Source organism: Genypterus blacodes, unplaced genomic scaffold (genome assembly GCF_046128005.1).
Source record: "Genypterus blacodes isolate CSIRO-AG114 ecotype Tasmania unplaced genomic scaffold, CSIRO-AGI_Gbla_v1 ptg000011l_1, whole genome shotgun sequence".
Classification (NCBI taxonomy): Eukaryota; Metazoa; Chordata; class Actinopteri; order Ophidiiformes; family Ophidiidae; genus Genypterus; species Genypterus blacodes.
This window is the reverse complement of record NW_027466825.1, coordinates 383122-408010: the sequence shown is the minus strand read 5'-3', so window position 1 is coordinate 408010 and position 24889 is coordinate 383122. Positions and strand designations below refer to the sequence as shown.

General features: G+C 44.6%; 5 protein-coding genes and 1 long non-coding RNA gene across 9 annotated transcripts; 2 read left to right on the top strand and 4 right to left on the bottom strand.

Moving 5' to 3' along the window:
• The first annotated feature begins 710 nt into the window (after positions 1–710).
• LOC143008116 (butyrophilin subfamily 3 member A1) lies at positions 711–3124 on the top strand. 2 transcript variants are annotated; one of them, XM_076159732.1, is made up of 6 exons: positions 711–1161; positions 1268–1381; positions 1486–1614; positions 2044–2122; positions 2395–2421; positions 2531–3124. In XM_076159732.1, the coding sequence occupies exons 2-6, from the start codon at positions 1346–1348 to the stop codon at positions 3049–3051; spliced, it is 792 nt and encodes a 263-aa protein (XP_076015847.1). In that variant the 5' UTR covers positions 711–1161; positions 1268–1345; the 3' UTR covers positions 3052–3124. The 2 variants fall into 2 exon arrangements, with proteins under 2 accessions (XP_076015847.1, XP_076015841.1); XM_076159726.1 differs by lacking the exon at positions 711–1161 and having other exon boundaries at positions 1174–1381.
• On the bottom strand, positions 1853–5505 carry LOC143008131 (CD209 antigen-like protein 2). The gene is made up of 7 exons (XM_076159743.1): positions 5031–5505; positions 4777–4878; positions 4412–4531; positions 4121–4281; positions 3838–3962; positions 3642–3742; positions 1853–1939 (listed from the first exon to the last, which is right to left on the bottom strand). Exons 1-7 carry the CDS (start codon positions 5083–5085, stop codon positions 1884–1886), a joined length of 720 nt encoding a protein of 239 aa, XP_076015858.1. The 5' UTR covers positions 5086–5505; the 3' UTR covers positions 1853–1883.
• Positions 5506–5664: 159 nt separating this feature from the next.
• LOC143008069 (tenascin-R) lies at positions 5665–9522 on the bottom strand. Its single transcript, XM_076159652.1, has 11 exons — positions 9231–9522; positions 8788–8873; positions 8236–8695; positions 7840–8088; positions 7403–7660; positions 7162–7285; positions 6895–7037; positions 6554–6811; positions 6197–6457; positions 5931–6028; positions 5665–5839 (listed from the first exon to the last, which is right to left on the bottom strand). Exons 1-11 carry the CDS (start codon positions 9268–9270, stop codon positions 5771–5773), a joined length of 2046 nt encoding a protein of 681 aa, XP_076015767.1. The 5' UTR covers positions 9271–9522; the 3' UTR covers positions 5665–5770.
• A 151-nt stretch (positions 9523–9673) lies between these two features.
• Positions 9674–14855, bottom strand: tp53 (tumor protein p53). Of its 3 annotated transcripts, none has more exons than XM_076159678.1 (11): positions 14616–14855; positions 13726–13880; positions 13556–13625; positions 13293–13463; positions 12122–12296; positions 11812–11924; positions 11616–11725; positions 11310–11428; positions 11132–11220; positions 10965–11038; positions 9674–10746 (listed from the first exon to the last, which is right to left on the bottom strand). In XM_076159678.1, exons 2-11 carry the CDS (start codon positions 13830–13832, stop codon positions 10662–10664), a joined length of 1113 nt encoding a protein of 370 aa, XP_076015793.1. In that variant the 5' UTR covers positions 13833–13880; positions 14616–14855; the 3' UTR covers positions 9674–10661. The 3 variants fall into 3 exon arrangements, with proteins under 3 accessions (XP_076015793.1, XP_076015800.1, XP_076015809.1); XM_076159685.1 differs by having other exon boundaries at positions 13726–13877; XM_076159694.1 differs by lacking the exon at positions 14616–14855 and adding an exon at positions 14098–14192.
• Positions 14856–17383: 2528 nt separating this feature from the next.
• LOC143008074 (solute carrier family 2, facilitated glucose transporter member 4-like) lies at positions 17384–24154 on the top strand. Its single transcript, XM_076159666.1, has 11 exons — positions 17384–17691; positions 19693–19788; positions 20418–20578; positions 21286–21410; positions 21618–21733; positions 21859–22021; positions 22140–22327; positions 22550–22654; positions 23005–23106; positions 23414–23617; positions 23735–24154. Exons 1-11 carry the CDS (start codon positions 17659–17661, stop codon positions 23984–23986), a joined length of 1545 nt encoding a protein of 514 aa, XP_076015781.1. The 5' UTR covers positions 17384–17658; the 3' UTR covers positions 23987–24154.
• On the bottom strand, positions 19429–22628 carry LOC143008142 (uncharacterized). The gene is made up of 2 exons (XR_012964554.1): positions 22538–22628; positions 19429–22342 (listed from the first exon to the last, which is right to left on the bottom strand). It is a non-coding gene; the product is annotated as an uncharacterized LOC143008142 (long non-coding RNA).
• Positions 24155–24889: the final 735 nt, after the last annotated feature.

The window sequence follows — 24889 nt, the reverse complement described above, 5'->3', positions numbered from 1 at the left end:
CAATTCACATACACACACACACACACACCTGGTAAGGCCTTATTCATACAATATTAATTCTATGAACGAGGGTAAACGTCTCAATCTGATCTGACCGTGTGTTTCCCGCAGCAAAATGTGCGCCAGAGTGGCTTGAAGGACCTGCGCAGCCTGCAGGAGTGTGTGCAGTTCATCCACCACTGGAAGGAACAAGTGGACAAAGTCTGCCAGGTAGGAGTCAAGCGAAGGAAGGACAGAAGTCTTTCTGACTCGGGACTTTCCTATTTTTTTTCATCTTTCAGCTCAATTTTCACAACGTATCTCCTTTCTGTGTTTCATTTAAATTTTAAAAATATAAAAAAAATCCCCTTCTTCTCTCTTACTTTTCAGTATAACATAATATATTTGGAGAAAAAAGAACATTTTACGATACATTTTAAACTCAGTATTCTTCTACAGCCTTATAGATTTAATCTGGGCAAAGAGCAGTACATCAGAAAGTAGAGAAACATGCGTGCACCTGAACATATTACACGTGAACCACATAACCAACTGACAAGGAAGTGCTGACCCTGACCAACTGGCTTCCCCCATGTTTCCTCAGTGTCCTCATAAAAGTAAATGTATATTGTAACGTGTGTTCACCAACTTAAAAGACCATTTCTAGCCAAATATTTTCAATCATATCTCCTTTAATGGTGCCGAAAACAAGTCTAATGAGTTTCCTTGGGGTTGAATGTGTTCAGGTGAACCAGGAGTTATGAGGGCAGATTGGATAAGCGTTGCTATGGGCTACGATAACTTGGTGGTTCAAGCAGAGTTCAATAACTGGGTTAAAAGAGAGGGTGGCTGCTGACGTGTGTTATTAACTTGTTTACAGTTCAATGTCACGATAGTTCTTCCTGCGTTACAGTGATACAGGGCAGGGACATGCAGGGGGACCAAAGTGGAAGATGATGTCAGAGTCACAGATTTTACGATGGGGGGGCCCCCAGTTTTATGGAGTTTTGACCTCCTACCTACCTCCGATGAGTTTTGTGACGGGATTTCGTGTTGTTGCAGCAAGGTGGCGATGAACCCGCAGGGGGCAGCACGAGTTCAGACCCACGTGCCGAGCGCAGCCTGGAGGAGAGCAGGAAGCTGATCCTGCAGTGGGCCAGCGAACTCAACCACGCAGACCAGGTCAGTGAACGCACCGTTCAGAATGGGATCAGGGTGCCAGAAGTAAACCTCCATCCACTTGTTAGTCTTTTTTTTTTTTTTGTAAATCACATTTGTGTGTCTCTAGCTCTTGAAAGAGACACCCTGGACCTCAGAGAGCGAGAGAGGAGGCGCGGACGCCAAAGAGGAAGCACATGATAGGATAATGGATTGGGCCAAAGAGCTTCAACTGGCCTCAGAGGTGAGTCATCTTATGCCTTATGTTTTTCACACGATTTGGTATGTCTTTGGAATGCAGTTGATGCAAGTCTCGGTGTGTGTGCATGTTTGTGTGTGTTTGTAAAGAGCTGTGGCGTACCGAGCGATGACTTGGGTAGACTGCTGCGTATGCTAGGCCTGAAGAAGAAACGCCTGTGCAACCTGATGCCTCTGCTGGAGTTCATCACCTGGTCTCTGCTCAAGGAGGACGAGACGGTAAGACGCACACACACACACACACACACACACACACACACACACTTGTGTATAAATACATGGTTGTATCAGGAAACTTGACTCTTCACCTGATTTACAATAAAAATAACAGGTCAAGTGTTTGGTAAAGCGTTCAAGTTCAAACACCAAGCCTGATGTTGTTAACTGGCAATGACCAGATCACAGTCCAAAGTCACTCAACAGCGTTATGTAAACTGTGATTTGATCATACCTTTGTCCCTGAGTGTGTGTTAGGTGATAGCCTCCATTTACAGTAACTCCTTATGTCCTACTGGACTCTTCAGCAACAATAATCCACAGCCAACTGATAACAAAGACAAAAGATAAACTGTCATCGGATCAGATTCAGTGAATGGACACGCCCACATGCTGACTCATCTAAAGTACATTTCTGCTTTTCCCATTCAGAAGATGATTCCACAGCTTTGGCTGCTGGCAAAGCAGCGGACATGGAACGCTGGAATTTCGAGATACATCCCTAACTCAGGTGTGCGCATGTTGATTGTTTCACCTGATCGGTTGTGACACAAGGAGACAGGTCTGGTTGCTGTCTTATAGTTTAGTCAAATAGTTTGATGTTATAGCGACAGAGCCAGTAGTTTCTCCACACAAATGAAGTATGAATTAAATCTGATCTTTTTAGATTTGGTTTGGACTACTTGAACTTGATAGAACATTGGGAGAAGGTTATAGGGTCACGTTTTATGCATTTCCCACTCTACCATTTTTAACTCAACTGTGTTTTTCTGTATTTTCCAGTCTGGAGTTGGATTTTGACTGCAGCAGGTACGACTCAGCTTTACTCTGAGGTTTTATCATTTAGGCAATTTAAAAAACATCCCATTCTCAGTATTTTGAGTTTCCTTTCATCAACCTTCTCTCCTTTTCCAAACAGCCGATGTAGTTCTCGACTCCAAGACCAACCACCCGTGGCTGACGGTGTCAGAGGACCAGCGTGCGGTCCAAGAGGGCCTGTCTCCCGCCGAGTTGCCGTACAGCTCCCAGCGCTTTGACAGCTGGTCCGGCGTGCTGGGCTGGGAGGGCTACGCCCAAGGACGCCACTACTGGGAAGTGGACATAGTCAACGACGGCTACTGGCGGGTGGGAGTGACCTCTGCCCACTCCAAGCGCCACGGTCACTTCCCGATGACCCCCGAGCAGGGATACTGGGTCCTGTGGCGCAGCACCAACCAGCTGTACGCCTGCACCAAGCCGGAGACGCCTCTGCCCGCGGGCCTGGTGGCTCGCCGCATAGGGATCTACTTAGATTACAAGGAGGGTCAGATCTCCTTCTACAACGCCCAAACCAAGTCCCACATCTACACCTTTACCGCATCCTTCAAAGGAAAGCTGTACCCGCTCTTCGCCCCAATGGATGGACGCACGCTCATGACCATCATCCCACCACAGGCATGAGAGATCTGACACCATGACAACTCTGACTGGATCATGGGTGAACCACAAGGCAACAAAAAGAAAAGTTCAAATTTAAGAGCACAGTGGATTCATGAAACAACGGGAATGTTTGAAATTCACAGGAATCTGAGTTCCTGAAAACAAATCAAACCTGCTTTGGCAATAACCCTGAATTCTAAAGCTAAATTTCAGTTTTGAACTGAATAAAGTGTGATGTTGCCGTGTATCTGTCTCTGTGTCACCATGAACAGAACATTGAAAATAAACACGTCCAAGCATTTACACCTTAAATAGAGTCTACATTTCTTCAGGTTGATGATACAGGACTTGAGATTGTCAGACTGAAAATAACTTTTAATGGCGATGAAAAGTATTTATGAAGAATGTTGTTGTTTTGCATAATGGCACCGGTTTTACTGAATCTGTATCTATGGACATGGACTAGTCTGCACACATTCAGCATGGATGCACTTTATAATGCACTTTCACAATCTGTACTTAGTGATTGTTTTAATAAACGTGTCTTGTTGTCTTTGAGTCTTCGTGTGCCGAGTCGGTCAGTACGTTTTGGGTTCAGAACTCCCTCTTACAGGTCCAGGGTCCGAACGCGTCACATTCCACGGCGAACAGGCTCCCTCCCCCCCGCAGGTCCGCACAGTCCCTGTAGTCGGCGTCCCACTTTATGTCCAGCCTGCAACACAGACGGATAGTGTCAAATGTTTGCATAATAGCAAATAAGTGTTCACTCAAACAAAGACCCAGCTGGGGCAGTGGTTCTGGACTCACAGCATGTATTGCTTGATGCCGGTCCCGTCCAACCACAGCCACCGTCCCTCCTGCTGGGCGTCTGTGAGTCCCACCCACAGAAAGGGGAGACGGGAGAAGGTCCTCATTACACCTTGAATAAAGTCCTGTGGAAGAAGGATCATGTAAAGGGATCCATTTGTTTCTTTATTGTCTGAACATTCCTGAGCTTTGGGTTCAATTTGACCTTTTGACCCTTTGACCCAGACAGTCTCCATTCACAATACGATTATGAACACGATCACAATACGGTAGGATTCTTTACCATCTCTGCAGAGTCTTCGATCACCGCCAGGCTGCTGTTGTGTCGCCGGCAGAACTGGGCGCTCTCATGCCAGCGCAGATTTTCCTCCAGTCCTACTGAGAAGAAGTAGCAGTGGCCCCTCCACCAACGCCACAACCGAGGACACACACCGCATCTGGAGTCTAGACGCAGAGACAGAGAGAAAACACTGTTAATGGAACAGAGGAGGTTTTGCGCTTTATGATCATTTTACTTTATAAAGGTGAGCAATGTGTTTTTCAGTTGTGTGTGTCAGATGTAAAGCGAGGTCACCTTGTGTGACCCTGTGGAGCATCAGGGTGACGTCTCGGCGCTCTCTTTGGCATTGCTTCAGCGGCTCCTCTCCGGGAGGTTTGTTGGTCGGATCCTTCTCTGGAGCTGCTGTCCTGGTACCTAACACACCAAATAGCCAAGGAAATACAAAACCAGTTTAAAACTAGATATAAAAACTATGAGATAGATTCTGGAGGATTAATCTATATTGGAAACTCCATCTAAAAATATAAAATTGAGGGTAACAAGCTGAGAAAAAAAACTAAAGCTGACAAAAACAAAGCTGAAAACCTGAAAGTCCATTGAAATATAAACACACAGATGCATATGATGCTGATTATACAGTCTATTACATATGTACTCACCAACTAAAGCCAAACCCACAACAAGTCCTATCACCAGGACGACTGTCGCTATGACAACAGTCAATCTCAATATCAGCTGACAGTTCTGACACATTTGTACACCTGCGGTAGGCAATAAAGGTGTTAAACATTAGTATGCAGCATCGTCCTCAACCAGCTATTGATCAATATATTGGAAAAAGCTGAACTGCTTCAGCATTTGTTGGTTCTGATTGGGTAATTTAAGAAACACATTTGATCCATTCTGGCCTTACCTGCAGGCGTTTGCTCCTTGGCTCGGCCTTCTAAGCTTCTCTGTGATGATTCCATTGCTCTGCTCGCCGCCTCTTGTCTTTCTTTACTACCGACTCTTTTTTATAACATCTCTTCACTTCCTCACATTTAAGCGATTGAAGCGTGAATGCTCCACCCCTTCCTCATATTACTGCTATTTTTGACAGGGTGGGCACACGCCAACAGTATTATGCCATAAACGACCTATCTGCACATAACAAAGGAAGTCTGTGTGCGTATACCCGAGAGGTGTTAACACACACACACATTTACGTGAAAACAGTTCACACCTAACTTAACATAGCAGAGTGAGAGGGAAAGCGGCCAACAATGGGGGGGAAATGTCTTCTTATCTACATCTACTTATCTACGACTATCTTCTTCAGAAAATCCATCAGATCAAGGTCACAATGAGGTGTAATCAGTCGACTACATAGTTACTATGTAATCATCCTTACATTTGGTGTCTTTCTTTCTTTCTTTCTTTCTTTCATCATTGAGGACTTTATGTAGAGCAGACAAATCCACAAAATCCAGTTGCACTTCTCTTACAATCCAGAAAAGGACAAACACAACTCCAACAGCCTATTACAAATACACACAGCCAGAGAGTTTCCCAAATACAATTTTAATAATGTCCTTACAATGTTAAGTAACAAGTTAATTGTGTTTCGGACCTTTGTATCACCTTCACCAATGAGAACATCACTGTATTTTCTGTTCATTCCTTCTTCTTCTCCAGTTTCCAGAACACATTTTCCCCTAACAGTTCTCTGACTTTTGTCTTCAACTGCATCAAACACACATAAATGAAAGGTCACCAACATGTATTCTAATAGGCAACACTCACGTTCTCTCACAAACAATTTTAACTGACGTACCTCTTCAAACATCATGTTCTTGGTCTCGATTTTGTCACAGAGGAGAGATTGGCTTGATGAGCACAGCATGGACAGAGTGATTTCTCTTTCCTTTGCCACTGTGGAACAAACGGAGTGTGTGAGATGGCACAAAGAAGTGATTGTCATATTGAATTTCTAGCCTTAAGTAATATCAACTCAATTAATCAATCATTTATGCTTTACTAAGTGGTCTTAACTCATTGAAACCACACACAGTCTGGGCTAAAACAAGCCCATTGCCTCACCTGTGCTGTGTTCTATGGAGAGTGGAGCACTTTCCCACATCCCTGCCACTGTCCGCACTTCAAACTCATACCTGGTTCCTGAATTCAAGTCATCAAACGTGCAGGCGGGTTGTCCAATTTTAATGGATCTGGTGTGGCCCCAGAAGGGAGAGTGCATTTGGACCGAGTACATGACTGCTGAGTTTTTGGGGGGATTCCACTGCAGGGTAATGCTGCTTTCAGTGATTTTGGTGAATTTAGCCCCATGAGGTCGCTGCGGCACTAAAGGAGAGGGAAAATGGCAAATAATATTGAACATTTACAGATTCATCTCCTAAATGATCTGAAAACCCAACAAGAATGACCAAAGTGACGCACGAGTGAAGGCGGACTCCTCCTTGCCCTTGCTCTTATGTTCTCCATTAAGAGTGTATATGGTCACTTTGTATTGGGTCCCTGAATTCAGATTGTTGAAGGTCTGCGTCGCTTCTGTGCCATTCAGTGTTGTCATTTCATTTGAGCCAAACATTTGGAGCTCGGCAATGAAGACCTTGTGAAGACTCTGGGGAGGACTCCAGCTGGCGATGAGTGTGTCTGCCGTCACGTTCACGGTCAGATTGGAAATCATTGCAGGAGCTGCAAAACAAGACAAAGTCCTGTCATTAACTGGCTTTCATATAGGACTTCACAGAGCATGACAGAAAACAATAAAAAGTCACCTGTATGGACCATCACACTCTTAGAGTCTCCCTCCACAGAGCCATTAGCCAGGGACGTCACAGTGATCAACAGCTCGGTGCCCACAGGCAGGTCTCCCACTGTCAGATTTGGTTGCGTCTGGTCTACAATCTTCAAGAATGTACTGGTAAGACGTGAAACAAGCCAAGATTTAAAACCGCAACTCAAACCTACTGACGTTCAGAAATGAAGGATTCTTGGAAGTCAAGAACTGTGTAGAAAATGAACTCTGTCAGTACAATACATACCTTGTAGAAATATCCCGAACCTTCACTCGATAGCCTGAGAAGTTTCCCACAGGTGGCACCCACTCTAACGCCAGGGAGACGCCGCTGTTGTCGGTCACTCTCAAATCAGAGACTTTACCGGGCTCTGAAGGAGTACAAACCAGTGTGAAATGCAATATGACGTGGTCAGTCGTGTTTGGTTTTAGGCCACAACAACAACAACAACAACAACAACAACTCCAGGAGACAGGGCGTCACTCACTGGTGTACACTGTGGTGGTCACCGCCTCACCCCACCTGGGCAGCACCGCACCGACTACTGTGGTGACCCTGAATGTGTAACGGTTCCCGGCGGTCAAGTCGTTTATCTCTGCGGCCTCTTTGTCACATACTGTCTTGTGAGGCAAACCCTCAACCACAACGTTATAGGAAGACGCTTCGCCATCCGGTCGACTCCAAATCAAGGAGACGGATGTTTCGGTCACAGAGTTGGTTCTAAGGTTCTTGATCATCCCAGGTACTGAAGAAAGTGAGGGATTTTGTGCAAAGCTTTATGCATTATTACCATTTTGCTTCATCAGTATTACATCATGGGTGCTTGCCATAGGTCTCACCTGTTGCTATGGTTACAGATAAGAACCAATCTGGCTTGTTGCATCTCTCCAATCTAATAACCAGTGTAACGTTAACCAAACTCACCGGTGTGAAAGGCATCGCTCTGTGGGCTGAGGGTTCTTTCACACTTAACAGGGATCACCTGGACGAAGTATAATGTCCCTGGTGTCAGCTCGGAAAGGTCATGGGTCAAATGACGCTTTTTCACGGTGGCCTTGATGGTGCCATTGACATTTATCTGGTAGTGACTGATATTGCTGGGATGCGCCAACCACGTCAGAGTGGCGGTGCTGGATGTCACCTCTGTCACCGTGACTTTACCATAGAAACGGTCTGCGAGTGCAAATCAGACACATTAGTACGATTGTGAAAAGACGGTGGGATCGATGGCAAGGAGGATTTTACAAACATCTTTTCATATACAAAGTAAAATGATACATCAATCTCAGCATGTGACGGAGAGCTTTAAATGAGTCTTACCTTCATAACAAAAAGAGGGCAGTAGTTTGGAGCATTTCATCTTCACCCACGGCCCAAAGCTAGCCATGGCCACACAATACTTAGCCAGGTTAGGTCTTCCTCCCATAGATGTTGTCATGGCCCCAGCGGTCATGTGTGTGGTGAGCACTGGGGCGCCAGTGGTCATGTGTGTGGTGAGCACTGGGGCACTAGTGGTCATGTGTGTGGTGAGCACTGGGGCGCTAGTGGTCATGTGTGTGGTGATATCAGGGTGGTCGGGACTCGGTTCGTTCCTTGCCCAGTCTGGGTACCAGTTCTGGAAGGCGAGTGGATCTCCGTTGGCCCAGTGGGACCATGGCAGGTGACAGTCATTGCTGCTGAGGTTCCTGCGGAGGCCGATCCAGTAGTAGCCGCAGGTGAGGTTCTTGACGATGGTGGGAGTGTTGTCAGGGGTCAAAGTCACCAGATCGTCATAACAGGCCTGAAAGGGTGCAAGTGTTCAGAGTTGTATATAACAACACTTAAAAGCATTTGTATTCTACTCTTTCTGTAAACCTGACATCCATGTTGTACCTTGCAGCCGGCCCGGGCTTCATCCCAGCTGAGAGGCTCGCTCTGCAGGAAGTAGTCCGACTCTGCAATGCAGCGGAACACCAGAGCTGCAATGACACACAAGATCAGACCTATTTACACACAGTGCTGCAGAATATAATATCCATGTCAATGTGTAGATAAGTGGTCAGCAGACTGGTCACTGAAGTACAGGTAAGGTGCCAATTGCGAAGTCACGTTTCAGATATTCTTGTTAACTGGATCTCGTTGTTTTTATTCACATCAAAATTTCACGTATTTACTTTTTATTACTTTAATTTCCAAGCTCTTGATCTCAGCAGGGATTAACCACTCTGCCAGTCTGGACTTGACTCTCTGGTTTTCACTAAATCTCGACCAATTGTACATTCACAATTTGCCTCAAACAACATATCAATGAGATGAGTAAATACAATGAGACTCACCAAACAGTAGAATACAGAATTGATTTTGGATAAGTCCCATGTTGGTCTCTAGAGGACCTCAGCTTTGTCAAACTGCACCAAAAGATGGTCTCTGCACAACAGATGCTTCCTGGTCCTCTTTCAGGAAAGCAATTTTAAACACATCAAGATGACGACAAATAGATCATGGGCATATGGTTTTATTATCAACAAACAAGGCTCCATTCAGACCTGTGGGTAGTTATTTGTTTAATACATGCTCTGCTTTTGCATTATTCCTCCATGTATGCAAAACACCATAATGGGTGCTGTTTTCACAGTAGAACATCCAGGCAGCGATACGGGATGCAAAACCTGATGTGGCCAAAGTATGTAAAAATCCATTTTGCATGTCTTTTCCTTGTTCTACTTTTACCACTACACAGTTGTTTCAAAGTTATTACACAAACAGAGGGGACGCTGAGGAAAGTTAAACATGATACGTTTATTTTTTGCTCATTTGTATATAACTGGGAGTAAATACAAAACAAACTCGCCACAAAAATAACTCATGAAAAGAAAAACAATGAAAACCGTAGAAAGATAAACTTCTTATACAAAACTAAGACCCCGAAAATAATCTATAAAGACAGAATAAAAAAAGAAATGCCTTTATGAATATCTTTAACATTATGGCAGCGTACAAAAAAGTGGTTGGAAGTTGTGAGTGATTGGTCACATAAAACGAAGCGCTGCTTAAGCGACAAGATTGCATGTTTGAAAACCTGATTTCTCCGTTACCTGAACTAAAACAAAATTCTGGTCATAAAGGGCCGGGGAAATGAGAAATACTGCAGATTTTGCACTGTGTGTGTATGGGGGTCCCAGGGGTGATCCAGCCAGCCCCTGCTGTCGAACCGGGATCAAATCTCATGCCAACATAGGTTCAAAAATGTCCTTCCAATTAGCCTGTTCCAACATTTGTCCTACAAAAAACAAACAAACTGTATAATGCAAATGGAAAACGAAAATAAACTAATTTAATGACATAATTTGCTTAATGGTCTGGCCTGTGCATGCGTGGGATAGGAAGGTGCAAATTGAATGGGCTGCGGTACGATGCACACATGTTAGTGACAGCAAACATTCAGGTCATTCTCACAAGTGTGACTTTGCACACAAAATGGCTGGCAGTGATGTTATTGTCAATTATCAGCACAAGTGACTAAAATCTAAAAATTGAAAGGCCGTGAGACAATCTTGAGCTCTCAATAAAAGTTTATGCTCTAACTTATGTGTTACAGGGGACCACGGCCTGACTGAAGTAAAAAATTGGAATGATTTAAAAAAAAAAAAAAAAAAAAAAAAAAAAGGAAAAGGAAAAGAAAAAAAAAGAAAAGGAAATAAGTATAACAAAATATCTGCCTGAATTAACACTGATCAAGCCCTCATGATGGAGACCCCAAAGCTATTTCATGCGTCGCTGTCGCTTCGATCGCCTTTGACCAGCAGTCGTTTGCCACTGGAGGGAGGAGCCTCTTGTTTCACTTTCAATTTCCTGCAGAGGAAGGAAGACACAGGACGTTCAGGAATTAAGACAGTCGACACATTTTATGCCCTCGATGAGTGGAATAATCTGAGCAAACGATACATTGTGTTGATCAAAGCTCATTCAAACTTAGGTCAAACATAAGCAAGATACTGGCCTCTAGTGGCGATAAGGGGATTTACTGCCCAGTAGAGGCAAAAGAGATCAGTTTCCTATTTGCCGCTTACTTTTGCTCCTTATCATAGAGGTCCAAACCATCGCATATTTTTTTCAACATTTCGTAACGCTCCCGTCCCCGAACCTGTGAGACAAAGCAAAGCAAAACGTAAGGAACAAAGAGCAATCAGCTTCATCTTGATTGGAGTGCGAGTGTGTGCGTGCATTTTTAGCTCACCTGGAGCGTAAACAATTCTTTGTCCTCCTCTTCGGCACTGGACGCAGACTTGGCTTTCTTCACCACAGTGGAGTTGGGGGCAGGCATCTCTGGGGGGGGGGGGGGAAGAGGACAGAGGTGAGGTCAACAGACAAGTAGGAGACACATGCAAGGACAGATGGACACAACTCAAGCTTACTTCTTTTCTTCTGCTTTCCATTTTGGGTTTTGTTGGCATTTTCCTCTTCAGTTTTGCGGTCCCTGCCTGGACACGCGCACACCCGCACCTCAAAACACCTCCGGCCCAATACAAGCCCCCTGTAAGCAGTTTCAACAAAAAGTCAGGGTCAAAATACTCTTCCTTCTACACTATGGCAGTTTACTGTGGTGACGTAGGTCCACTTGAAAAATCCAGCTATATTGTCTCGCAACACTCTTCACCCAAACTCCTCCCTCATTCAGAATAACATAGTTGCACATATGCTGGCAGAAAAATGAGGCTTACTCGGGTGTCTCCAGGGTCAGGATGGTGAGGATGGGCCGACGGTTCATTCCTCCCATGCATGAACTATTGCACATGAAGGCGAGGAGTATGGTCGTCATCTCAGTCCCCAGCTGGAACAGAAATAGAACTTTAACAGCACTGACGGATTATGGTTCTTGATACATAATTAGGATAAAACGTAACGTGCAAGTCGTACCTGGGGAGGCTCATAAGGCACGGTCACACTCTGCCTTTTGGTGTTTGGGTTTTCATAGTACAGAGCCCTCTGACTGCCCTCCACCCTGATCAGATGGCTGCGATGCTCAGCCACTGAACACAAAACACATAAGAGAAACAAAATGAGTCCCGTTTACAATGGTGTTCTCAATTTACTGTATTATTGATAGAAATGTAACTACTGCAGGTAAAGTCTCCTTCAGTCAACCACAAACATTCCTCCACTGTGCTGACAAAGCCTCTCAGCGTCACTCTACTCTTATAATCTCTCAGCGTCATGCTTCTCTTACAGTCCTCGTTTTGGTGGTGGGGACAGCGGCGAACAACGTCGGCCACGTGTTCCGTCTTCTTGTAGACCGCTGTGGCTCTCAGGACGGCGCCCTGGGGTGGCTCCTTGCTCACCAGCACCTCGATTGGGCTCGTTTTGGCCAGCTGGCAATACAGCTTATTCAGCTGCTCCGAATACTGAGAGAAACACAAGTAAGAAAACGCACACAATCCTTTAAAGACGACAAAGAAAACAACTGCATGGTAAGCTCCTAAAAATCCACCTTCACACCCTCAGTACGGTCATCTTTGTCAAGTTAAAACCCAGATTTGTTTTACCTTGTGCTCATCCATTTTAACCCTTTCTGTGCTGGAGGAAGGCGCCACAGGAACATGCCCCGTCATGTCAGAGCCGTGCTGCACAATCAGCCCGCACCTCTCCCACAAACCAGAGCACAAGTCGCAGGGGGCGGGAGTTAAAGCCAGACCACCCTAACCTCCAACTGAACTGGCCTATGAGGGGACGCAGCTGGGTGAGTCACCGCGGAAACCTGAATGCCATTGGGTGTTCAGACAGAGTGACCAACATCTAGACCTCTGGCTTTAGCGAATCGCCACAATGAATAAGATTCCACATGAATGCTACTGTGGGAGGAAAAAAAGGATCTTTAAACGTGCCGCCGAGGTAAGAAAGTCTATCTTCCAGTTACAATCTAATTATGTTTTCGGTTATTCACCCGCTTCATATCATGATGTGAATATTTGACCATATAATTTTGACGAAAAAAAAATGGTGGTCAGTCAGTAAAACGGGATAAACGAAAAGTTAATGTCAAAAATTATGTACTATTGTATATTTCAGATCATTTTGATTGAATGAATTAAAAGAGCAGCCAAAAAGGAAGGTTTTGAAAGTATTTAGAGTATGGAAGTAGCTGAGCTGAAGAGTAAATGGCGCCCTACACTAGAAAAGGGTGCTGGACTCCCTTTGTCTCAATCATGTTTGACTGCACGATATGCCGCTACAAGTCCTGTTCATTTGGACTTAAACATATAATAATAAACTATAATAAACAGCTGTATAACCATGCGCACACGCACACACACACACACACACACACACACACACACACACACGGGTCGGCTTCAAAATAAGAAACTGGCTTCTGAATGGGGTTTGTTTGTGTTACTCACAGTGGAAGTGACCGACTTGGCTGTGCCAGACTTCTGGAACCTCAGCTGGAAGCTGTACTCGCCAGGGTGGTCGGTGGTGACGGGCACAGTGGAGGCCGGGGGAGTCACACAGTCCTTGGGGGACACCTCAGGGCGCAACTCAAACAAATGCTCGTCAAAACCAGAGTGGAGCTGTGGAAGTAAGTGAAAGAGACTCAATCTATAACACATGTCTCTATGATGATCTGAGTCTTAGAACACGTGATATGTGTGGGTTTACCTACCAAATCGTCAACATCTTCTGTCCAGGGCTCAGGGATAACTCTTGGTATGCTGGAGATGGACGGAGTTAAGCTATAAAAAATAAAACAAAAGCAGTTTGGTTTAAACAATTCTCTGTAAAATGGAACTTCTGACACACTACAGCCTGATTAAGTTTTTCCACATTACTTACACACTGTCCCATAGCTCCTTGAAAGAGTCCTGACTCAGAGGCAGACTCTGACTCAAGGACAGATTGTCAAGCATGACCGAATCTTCCATCTTAAATGCCTCATTCATCTCCCTCGATTCCTCGCTGGCAGTAAGAGAGGAAGAGGAGCAGGTCTGCTGTGGGAGCAAAGGGGAAGTGAAACATTACTGGAATGATGAGGCAAGTAAAAATTCGACTTTTACTTCTTTATTTCTTTACTGCACGTCTATCTCGATGACAAACAGATTGATTCCGTGAATAAACTCAAAGTGGGGGGGTTGACGTCCCCATAACTGAGGTGGGACACAGACAAAATGGAAACAATACGCTGGGGGAAAAAACAAATATACTTACGGGAATTATAAAAACGAAACGAAAACTTGAAGATAAGAGGAATATGTTGTTGTATTAGAAGCTGACATAAACACACACACACAGCTAAAGGCTCAGCCACACAGGAAATGCGAGTTCATCAAGCTGAGATTTTTTTTTTAAGTAGGCCGTCGACTCGATTAGCCTGTTCACCTACATTAGACTAAGGAAATAGCTCTAAACACCCCCAAAGACAGCTTTATAATATATAAAGTACATGAAGTATTAAATAAACATGGGAATTGAGCTAATACACCTTTAACACTTGTCCTGCAAAGCACCGTCCATTTTCTTTAACAGGCCCACGAGTTTAGCGTCAATCACCCCTCAAATTAACACTTTTAACCAACTCAAACACTAAAATTTCCTAATTAACCATTATATACAGGAAAATGAACTATGATTTCTGCTACAAGGCGCTGGTTTGCAGTTTTAGCCGACACATATTCGCTCAGCTGTAATGTTAGCTAGCGGCGGCGCTAGCAAGGGAAGCTACTTACGTTAGCTTAACGTTGTGGAATTCGACCGACAAAACTACCGTGAAAGTTAGACCAGACAAACGAGTTTACTTTCGGATATTAACCCGCTAAAGTGAACCGAATGGGAGCAAGCTGCTACGTTGGACGTCCCGCTACGGCTGCCCGACAGCGATGAGTCACAGTGGGTTGTTCAGCAGGCAAGCAAAAAGCCAAAATATTTTGAGGCGAATCAGAGCACGTTGTCGAAGGGGATTCCCATTGAAAAGCAGGGGTAGGTCGCCAGCCAATCAGAGTGCTCAGCTCACCTGCGCTACCGCGAATGCGCCAAACGGTGATACCTCCACGGACTGTCGGAAACATTGCAATTTAAGCTTGCACTAAACTAAAATATAGAATAATGTTTAGTGAAACATACAAATATGTCTTTCTTAATATGGGCGAATATTTCAATATTTCTGTTAATCACTGTATAATCTAAATTTGACTGATGAAGCAAGGAACTATTTGAAAATTAACATTTATTACAAGAAAAAAGAGGTTTTATTTCCTGTTTGAATACACTATATGTATATATATATATAACGTTTGAAATTCAAATCAATCAAATCACCTCTCGTCACCCAACAAACGACCTCTTGCTGATAAGCTACAGTATCTACGCTGCACCAGATTGTGACTTGGTGACTTGGGTGCTCAGTGGGTGAGCAGCTCAAATGAACTGGCAAAGGTCACATCCAAAGAGTGTGCATTGAATGTTACCGGTGCCACTTTGGGGCAGTGTAGCTATTTGAACCTTGAAGCCATTGAACTTGATCCGAGTGTTGCTTATACTGTAGATACAATAAATGGTGTAAGTGAGGTTGAACAGAAACAAGGATAGAATTGAGAACATAGTCTTAAGTTTGCAGCACAATGATTTAAATAAATACAAATACACAGGAGAGAGAAATAAAGTCCATACTGCAGATTCCCCTTCAAATGGGATTTAACCTTTAACATCGAACCTTATCCAGAAGCCTTGCACGTTACCTGCCAAAAATAGGGACAATACAACCTGAGACGATATCTGTCACCATTACATTTAACATTTAATGGTGACAGATATCATCTAGCAGTAGCAGAATCCGTGCAAATGTGGTTGCCTGTCACATGCTGACGTACAATGCAGCACCTGCCTGCCATCACATGACTCATGTTGAACCAGCTGACCTCACCAAGCACACACGCGCACACGCACGCACGCACAAACACACACACACACACACACACACACACACACACACACACACACACACACACACACACACACACACACACACACCGAGGGTCAAGACAAGGAGGAACTGTATTTACATGGACTATTTCTTCAGATCACTTAGGTGAGTAGTAGAGGGCAGTCACTTGGTGTGTTGCGTCAGTGTGGTGGCAGCATGACTTTTTGCGTCAGACAACAGTGACACACTCTCACATACACACACACACACACACACACACACAGTTTTGGGACAACACAACTGACATTTGTTTCAAAATGTGTGTGCAATGTCAGCTTGTTTGTATGTTTTTAGTCTGAACTTTGCTTTCAGCCCATGTATGAATTCATAATATTCATAAATTATCTTTAATCTTTAGCCCTGTTTTTATACAAGCCCTGAATCTATCTAGGTGTGGGGACACTACGCAACAGTTCAGATGGTGTTAAGTTTCTCTACATTTAGTTTGGGTCAGACACACAACTGTGCTCGGGCCTCTTAGCTGGTGGGGTATCACGTTACTGCCCTCTTTCCAAATATGCATTCCAGTTCAGTACGGTGGTGTGACTTGGAGGTGTGTCGGGAAAAGGGGTGGGACGTAAGATTTTATCAAGGGATATATTGTTGACGTTTGCTCTTTCAGATCCTTGGCAAATTCTCACTTTGCCCGCCCAGTGGAACCTCCCACACCACACACCCCCCTTATCCCCGCCTCAGACAAACCAACCGACTGTCCCCAATTTCCCCCGCCGCCCCTATGCTGCCAACTCGAGTGACACACCCCAAATTTAGGACCCACCTGTTGCCTGGTGGAGGATTAAGCTTTGTTGTGTGTCACAGGGGGGAAGGGGGAGAGATATTGGTGCGTGACCCGTTTGGCATGTGCTCTGAAATAGAAGAGGGTTTATGGCTGCAGGAGAGGCAGACAATGGCAACCATGGGTGGCAGAGACGAGCCCGCCGTTGGTGGCCCTGAGAAATGTTGAGTCATATTTATCGTCCAACTCTTCTTGAGTTCGCCCGAGGTCCAGCAACTGTGGCAATATAATATTTCACCTTTCAATGCTGATGCATCTCAGAGAGGCCTGAAAATGTAATTATTAAATTGCGCATGATCAATTTTGCACCAGACCAATAAGAATGAGTGTAATGCGTGAGTGAGTATAATTTAATCTTGTCTGCAGGGTTCTGCTTGAATCACTCGATCATGTGTTTTGCACGCCTGCCTCTTTACGCAGTCTAGGCACGAAATCTGACTCACAGCAAAACTTGGTAATAAGATATTGCTGATATCATTGGGAAGTTGACGTGTGCATTATCTCTCGAACCCCCAAAATTAAAAACCTTGCCCCCTCAGTCTTGTGAGAGTCTTGTGAGAGTACTCGCCTTCCTTCAGCCAATGGTAGTTAAGGTCAGGGCAGCTTCCTGCTCGACGACCTCTAACACAGGACTTCAAGATCAGCCCTGGGCCCTCTGAAGCAGCCTCACCCCACCCCGCCCCATCCCCCACCCAGCCCTGTGGAAACGCAGGGGAGGCGTGCTGATGGATGTGCGGGTGTCATTCTATCCCCACGCAGCAAAACGGACACAACACAAACGTAGAGAAGAGGGAGAAGGAGGAGAGAACGCAGCATTCATCCGGCTGTTTTGTTCGAAAATACATACTTTCCGATGATGTCGCCATAAGTTTTGAAGAGCTACAGATCTGACTCGGGCTTGTTGTCCTTTTGGGGAGTCTCACGTGTCTCCATTGGGCACCGGAGCGCATCTGTCACGACCTGCTGCTGCTGGGTGCCTGGAGCTGTCAAAATCATGCCGACTGGGTTTCAGCAACTCGGAGGGGAGGTAGGCTCTTTATGTGCACGGTTCGTGCTTCGATCGCAGAAGTTTATCAACTGTGAACCGAAGTATGTTTTTCACCTGTGCGCGTTTGTGTGTTTGGTGCGCGTTTAAGCTTGTACGCATGGGTTTATCTCAGTTGGATATGGATTTCAGAGACGTTGCACGCTCTGCCAAACTGAAATGTAGCGTAACTCGTGTAATACTACTCAAATGTATTGATCAGTCCGGCACATTTTGTATTAGTGAAGAGATTGCGCAACATTTCCTTTTATTTCCCTTGTTACCCAAAACACATAATCACTAACAATAACATTTAATATACAGAATACTCGTTTTTAAAATGTCTCTACTATATTTAACCCAGAATCGAATGTACTAAATACTTAATAATTATCAGTATCCTATGCTGAGAGGCTCAACAGCATCAGACTGACATCATCCCTGATCTGAATGGGCTTTGGCCCTTATTTAGCACTGGGCAGTGACCTTGACCAAGCAAATAGTGGGCTTACAGGTCAGAGCTATGCACAAGGGTTGTTGTGTTGAATCACACTGGATTCAGTACATTCGATTCCGTTGTCAATCGTGTTAAGCCGGAGGAACAGGTGTCCACTGTGTTATACTTCCTGTTGTGGACAACACAAGCCTCTTTGCATGAAACGAGAGAGGCAGGAGTATTATCTGCGATGCCATCAAGATAAGAGTGTGTAAAGCAGCTCTCTGTGGGTACAGTCTGCACTCCAGCAGGGTGACATTCCAGGCAGGGAATATTTTCTGTCCAAGGAGCCCAGGCAGTGTGAAAACTCAAACAAAGCAAAGCAATCAAGGTGCCTTCAGGTACCAAGGGATCAGTGTCAGGATACTGTTTAGGACTTTGCAGGACAAACTGATGATAACACACTGTTTTATTTAAGGTTACTTAGATAAGTGCATTAGGTAGTAAACCCATGCATTCTATTTGCATTAGTAGTAAACAAATCAGCTTTAGTGTGAAAGTTTAATCATGCTTAACCGGTTGCTTTGAGCGTTTTACCTTTTTCTGCAGCAAGTATTCCTGCATACACACAGGCAACTACACACACACACAACACCCTTCTGTTATGGTTGATGAATACTAAACAATACTTCTCTGGAAATAACACACGGCAAGGTCAAATCACAATTTACACACACAAACACACATATATAGATAGATAATACGCACATAAGGACACTGCTCTCAGATTTTCTTTATCAAACCCTTGTTTATGTACACAGCATATCATGTGTCAATAGTACACATTACTCAGCTTTATGGACTGATGTCACACTGCATTATAACATTGTTGTTGGTTGAAATCCCTGCATTACCAAAAATGTCAGCTTTATACAGAGGTCTTGTTTTTACCACGATGCCACGGTGACCTTTTACTGTGACAGACTTTTCAAATTGAAAGTCTGGAGATGATATTTGTGTAGATGTTTGGCTGATCTTCCTGCCAGCAACTTGTTGAGAATATCTGTATATGACCACGATCTTGGCAGCTGTGGTGATGTTTGAGTTTTCAAGGAGGGAGGCCTTAGACTTTCTCTCCCGTCTGTCACTGTGGAGACAGCTGCCCACAGCCTGATGGGAAACTTGAGGGAAGCTAAAGTTCAGGTGTCAACTGTAAAACAGACAGTGAAGTCATAGACCATACCAAACAGATTATCTCTTGTTAGGATCTGAGTTAAATATAGTTCATATTAATGCATCCAGGCTTTGTGTGTGTGTGTGTGTGTGTGTGTGTGTGTGTGTGTGTGTGTGTGTGTGTGTGTGTGTGTGTGTGGGTTCGTGATAGAAAGAAAGAAAGAGAGAGAGAGAGAGAGAGAGAGAGAGAGACTGTGCCATGGGCTTTGAATTGACACAGAGCCATGTAATGTCCTTTTAATTGAACATACGCACTTATTTAACATGATTTCTGTCTCTTCTCTTTCTATTTATTTCTGTGTGTGTGCGTGTGTGTGTGATCATCTATCCTCCAGATAGTCAGTGGCACCCTTGCTCTCTCAGTCTTCACTGCTGTTTTGGGATCTCTGGAGTTTGGATACAACATCGGCGTCATCAATGCACCTCAGAAGGTAAATCTGCTCACTCGTGTTAATGTATCACATGATCAAAACAGCCAACAACAACCCAATAAGAAAACAACCAATAACAAAAACAGTGCCTTGGAAGAAGTGTGGATGCGGGTGGTTGATACGACATTTAAGCAGATGTCAACAAAGCCTGGGGTTCCGTTGAAGTCACGATTTTGCGAGGAAAGTGTGTTTGATGCCAAACACCTGTGTTTCCCCAAATGGGTGTTTAGAACATAAACTAGATGGAGGGAGTGTCAAGATGAAGAAAGAGGAGAGAAAGGGTTGTCAAGAGGAGAAAGGGGAGGGAGTTGGGGGTACAGCTCAGGACTTATCAATCAACCATATGTATAGCTACCATATGGAGGTCACAGTCACAGAAAGATGAGTGGGCCCAGTCAAGTCAGGTGAGCTGTTTCTGACCTTGACCATACAGAGCAGCCGTATTCTCACTAAGACACTTAAACCAGAATAGACAAAGCAGTGCTGCTGCGTCGGTGCGTGCAGTGACATTTATGTTGGTCGTTATGATGTGACAATTACAGTACAAGCCGGCCGACAACAGGCAATCTGATCCAAACTCTATCCTCAGTATTGCCATTGACATTCTGCCATTCTTCTTCCACATGCAGATCATTGAGGCGGAATACAACGCTACATGGCTGCACCGGTATGGAGAGCCCATCCCCTCAGGGACCCTCACCTCCCTGTGGTCCCTGTCGGTGGCCATCTTCTCCATCGGAGGCATGTTGTCCTCGTTCTGCGTGGGCTTCGTCTCTGAGTGGCTTGGCAGGTAAATGGGGAATGTTTTCACGACTCAAGTGCTACAAATGAGAAATGAGAGTTATCCTCTTTCATAACGCACTGCTGCTTGACCATAAATCTATATACAATGCACCAGGCCTCAACTGATTTCAAAATAAAATAAAATAAATTAAAATAAAATAAAACCATCTCCTCATCTTTCTATCTGTTCAAAATGGATCTCAAATTCGAGCCTCAGTCATACGGGCGTCACTCTTCCCTGAATGTTCCATGTCACTCCAATTTTCCCACTGTAACCGGATCTCAGACACGAGCTGGACTGCATCCCACGTCTCCCACTGACTGAAAGGCCGCAGCACAGGATCAGGGGGGAGTACAGGGGGCTGATTTGGCTTGTGTGCAGCAAGGTGTTTCTGCAAAAGCAGACGCCACCGATGTGGTTGGCAGAAACAGTGGGAGAATTGAAGCTGTCTTTCTGTCTGCAGCAATCATCATATTTTCACTGTTAAACAAAAAGTAGTATTGCATAGAGGGGAAAAAAAGAAAACCACTAACAACATTACTGCGTTTGTGTGTGATACTGCCACCTAGAGGCTAAAAAGAGAAATAGTGGCCTTATTTATCTTTGATTACTTACCTATGAAATGATTAAATTTAGTTACATTACATTAGATTCCACCGGGGATGTGTAGTGGCTGAGGACTGAATTATTCCAAAAATGTCTATATTTTCCAGGAGAAAAGCTATGCTCATAAACAACTTGTTGGCCTTCATCGGGGGGAGCCTGATGGGACTGTCCAAACTCTGCATGTCCTTCGAAATGCTGATCCTCGGACGCTTCGTCATTGGGGCCTATTGTGGTGAGGGGCGCCTTTTGTCTTTGTTTCCTCATATATCATGTACACATTATGGATGTGGATTGCTAAATGATCAATAGAAACATTCAACATCAAGAAACCTGATGAGTCCATATCATAGGAATATGTGAACTGTTGATTGTCTCCATGTGGGTTAAATGTCCTGCTAAAGAATAAAGCACAGCTACTGCTCTCTTCCCCCTCCTGCAGGTTTGGCATCAGGCTTGACCCCAATGTATGTGGGTGAAATTGCTCCGACCAGCTTGCGAGGGGCTTTGGGCACGTTGCACCAGCTGGCCATAGTCGTGGGCATTCTCATAGCACAGGTATGACAGCACACAATGGTAAAGATGGTCCAGAGGAGATCATAGGTCTTTGAATTGATGAAATTGATGAATGATTGAAAAGACAACTTCCCCGATTCCCCGTTTCATCTGTTTTAACCCTGCAGATCCTTGGACTGGAGTCGTTACTGGGCAGTGAGGAGCTGTGGCCCGTCCTGCTGGGGATGACTGTCGTGCCCACCGTGCTTCAGATGTCACTTCTGCCCTTCTGCCCGGAGAGCCCCCGGTTCCTCTACATCGTCCGCTGCCAGGAGCACCACGCCAAGAGAGGTGATGGCTCTACTAATATCAGTAGCTTGAATTCCTGATTTTGCAGTTCTGCCCTCACAGGTGTTAAAGTATGCAAACACACCTTTTGTCTCACTTCTCATATTTATTGCTTGTGCAGGCCTGAGGAGGCTGACCGGCAGGCAGGAGGTGGGGGACATGCTGGCGGAGATGAAGGAGGAGAAGAGGAGGATGGACATGGAGAGGAAGGTGTCCATCCTGGAGCTTTTCCGCTCCCAAGTCTACAGACAGCCCATGATCATTTCCATCATGCTGCAGCTGTCCCAGCAGCTGTCCGGGGTCAACGCAGTGAGTCACAGCTTCCTTCACACAGAGATAAAAGATACACATCAGGTGGCCTTCAAAATAAGAGCAACCCTGAAACTGCAACATTTACTCAAACTTATCCTGGAAGGGGAACATATATCTACAGCTACACGAGTTTGGGATTAAATGTTTGAGTGTATCTACAAAAATGTGAATCGGTATGTAGTGATATTGACAATAATCCTCTCTCACCCCTCTGACCAGATTTTCTACTACTCCACCAGTATCTTCATGAAGGCAGGGGTCCAGAGTCCAGTCTATGCCACAATAGGAGCTGGCGTTGTGAACTGTGCCTTCACCGTGGTCTCGGTCAGTAATCCAACTGACTGCCACCATTCTTTAAACCTACTTTTCTTCACCCTACACATCCGCTGTGTTCTTACAACGTACTTATTTGATATTGCTCTGTGGTATGGTGACGTTCATAGCACTGATTTACCCAAAACCATGTGTCTATTACTGTTTAACATTGTTATCAAAGAGCAAACAAGATAAGAGTGGAGTTTGGGCACAATTTCTTGATTCGTCATATACAGCCCTGCAGCCAAATAGGCCAAGCCTGGTCAAGACATTTCTTCCACCAAATGGGTGGAGATGTCACGTTACAGGGAGGGAATGGTGTTTGCCTGAAACTCTACCTGTTGTGGTCCCCCCCACAGCTCTTCCTGGTGGAGAGGATGGGTCGGCGGACGCTGCACATGTTGGGCCTGGCTGGGATGTGCATCTGTGCCATCGTCATGACGGTGGCTCTCGCCTTATTGGTCAGTCCGCGAAGCATATCAACCTGTTACATAATGGGAAAGGATTTTTTTTTCTTATAACTACACAATCATGCATCAGACCCATAGCAACAAGCTCATATTGTGGATACTTTCTTCAGATATAAACAAAGGCTAATCTTTGTCCATCTATCTAAAAATTAAAAACTAAGAACTGACTTGTGATGGCAACAGTGTCAGTGTTTAGCATAGAGTTCTGACTTTTTGCCTCGTATGTACATATCGAAATGAAAGTCTAATTCCACATTTTTCTCTCCACATCTGAATCGTCTCCTCTCCCACATGACAGGACAGTGTTCCCGCCATGAGCTATGTTAGCATGCTGGCCATCTACAGTTTTGTGGCTTTCTTCGAGGTGGGCCCAGGCCCCATCCCCTGGTTCTTTGTGGCCGAGCTCTTCTCTCAGGGTCCAAGGCCGTCTGCCATGGCTGTGGCCGGCTGCTCCAACTGGACCGCCAACTTCATCATCGGCATGGGTTTCCAGTATGTTGCTGTGAGTATGTCTACACTGGGAAGATGCTGTGGAATTATGTAACAGGTTCTTGACAACATCCACTGTCCCAGTTCCTCTCCTGTTATTAAATCATTACTTCTTCCAATCCTTTCTCAGGACCTTTGCGGGCCATACGTCTTCCTCATCTTCGCAGCACTCCTTCTCTTCTTCCTCATCTTCACATTCTTCAGGGTGCCAGAGACACGGGGCAAGACGTTTGACCAGATCGCAGGCAACTTCGCCCGAGTGAGGGATATGGATATGGATATGGCCATGGACATGAACATGGATATGGATATAGATATGGATGGGGACATGGACAAGCCCAGCACTGAGCTAGCCTACCTGGGGGAGGAAAGTGTCAATTAAGAGTCACTGCTGAAGGAACGTTGGGAGAATGAGGAAGAGAGAAAACTGGGTACAACTTGGAGTGAACTGTGTATATGAAACTGACTCCAAACTGAAGCTGCTTTTGTTTTCTGACAAGTATAATGAGGTCGACTGTTATATTCATAGATTGCTGTGCCGAAGCAGATTTAGAGTGGAGAGTTTTGTTATCTTTAATGATACGAGGTAAATAGTTTTGAATTATACCTTGCAGATTATCAGTCTTTGCACCAAGATCACAGAGTAACGAGATGTTTGGCCTGAGACTGCTACGACAAACAGATGATTTAATTCTGTGATGTGCGCAGATGCAGTAGACAGTTTGAGGTGGAGACTTTAGAATTCCTGCACTTTATCTACAAAGACATTCAAAGTTTCTGACTGAAGACATCATGAGAAGACACTTGCTTCATTTTGCTTAACATACTATACGAGATCAGATCACCATGTTAGTCACATTCAGGTTTATTTAACCATCACCTACAGGCTCATATTCAGATTTGTCCTCTTGCAATAGTGCTGCCATCACAGAAGTTGTGATTACACAGATTTGAGAATGCATCATTTCCAAATCACTCAAACCGCTGGTTTCGACTTTTGTTCAGTTTAGAATAGGTGAGTTGTCAATTGAAGTATTTTTGTGATGTTCACTATCAAAATCATTGCACAGCATGCAGAAATGCAACTTTGATAAAAGCAAATGTATTTTAGTACTGTATATTGGTGTGTTTGGGTGCCATTTGCCTATAAGGATATAGGGGTCAATAAGTTTTTATGCACTGCAGTTTGGTTTGGTAAGCAAAGACCTGGTGCACTAGGCTAGTGCAAACCTTTAATTTCAGACCCCATTTTAGAGTAGATGAATTTTGTATTGCACAAAGCTTT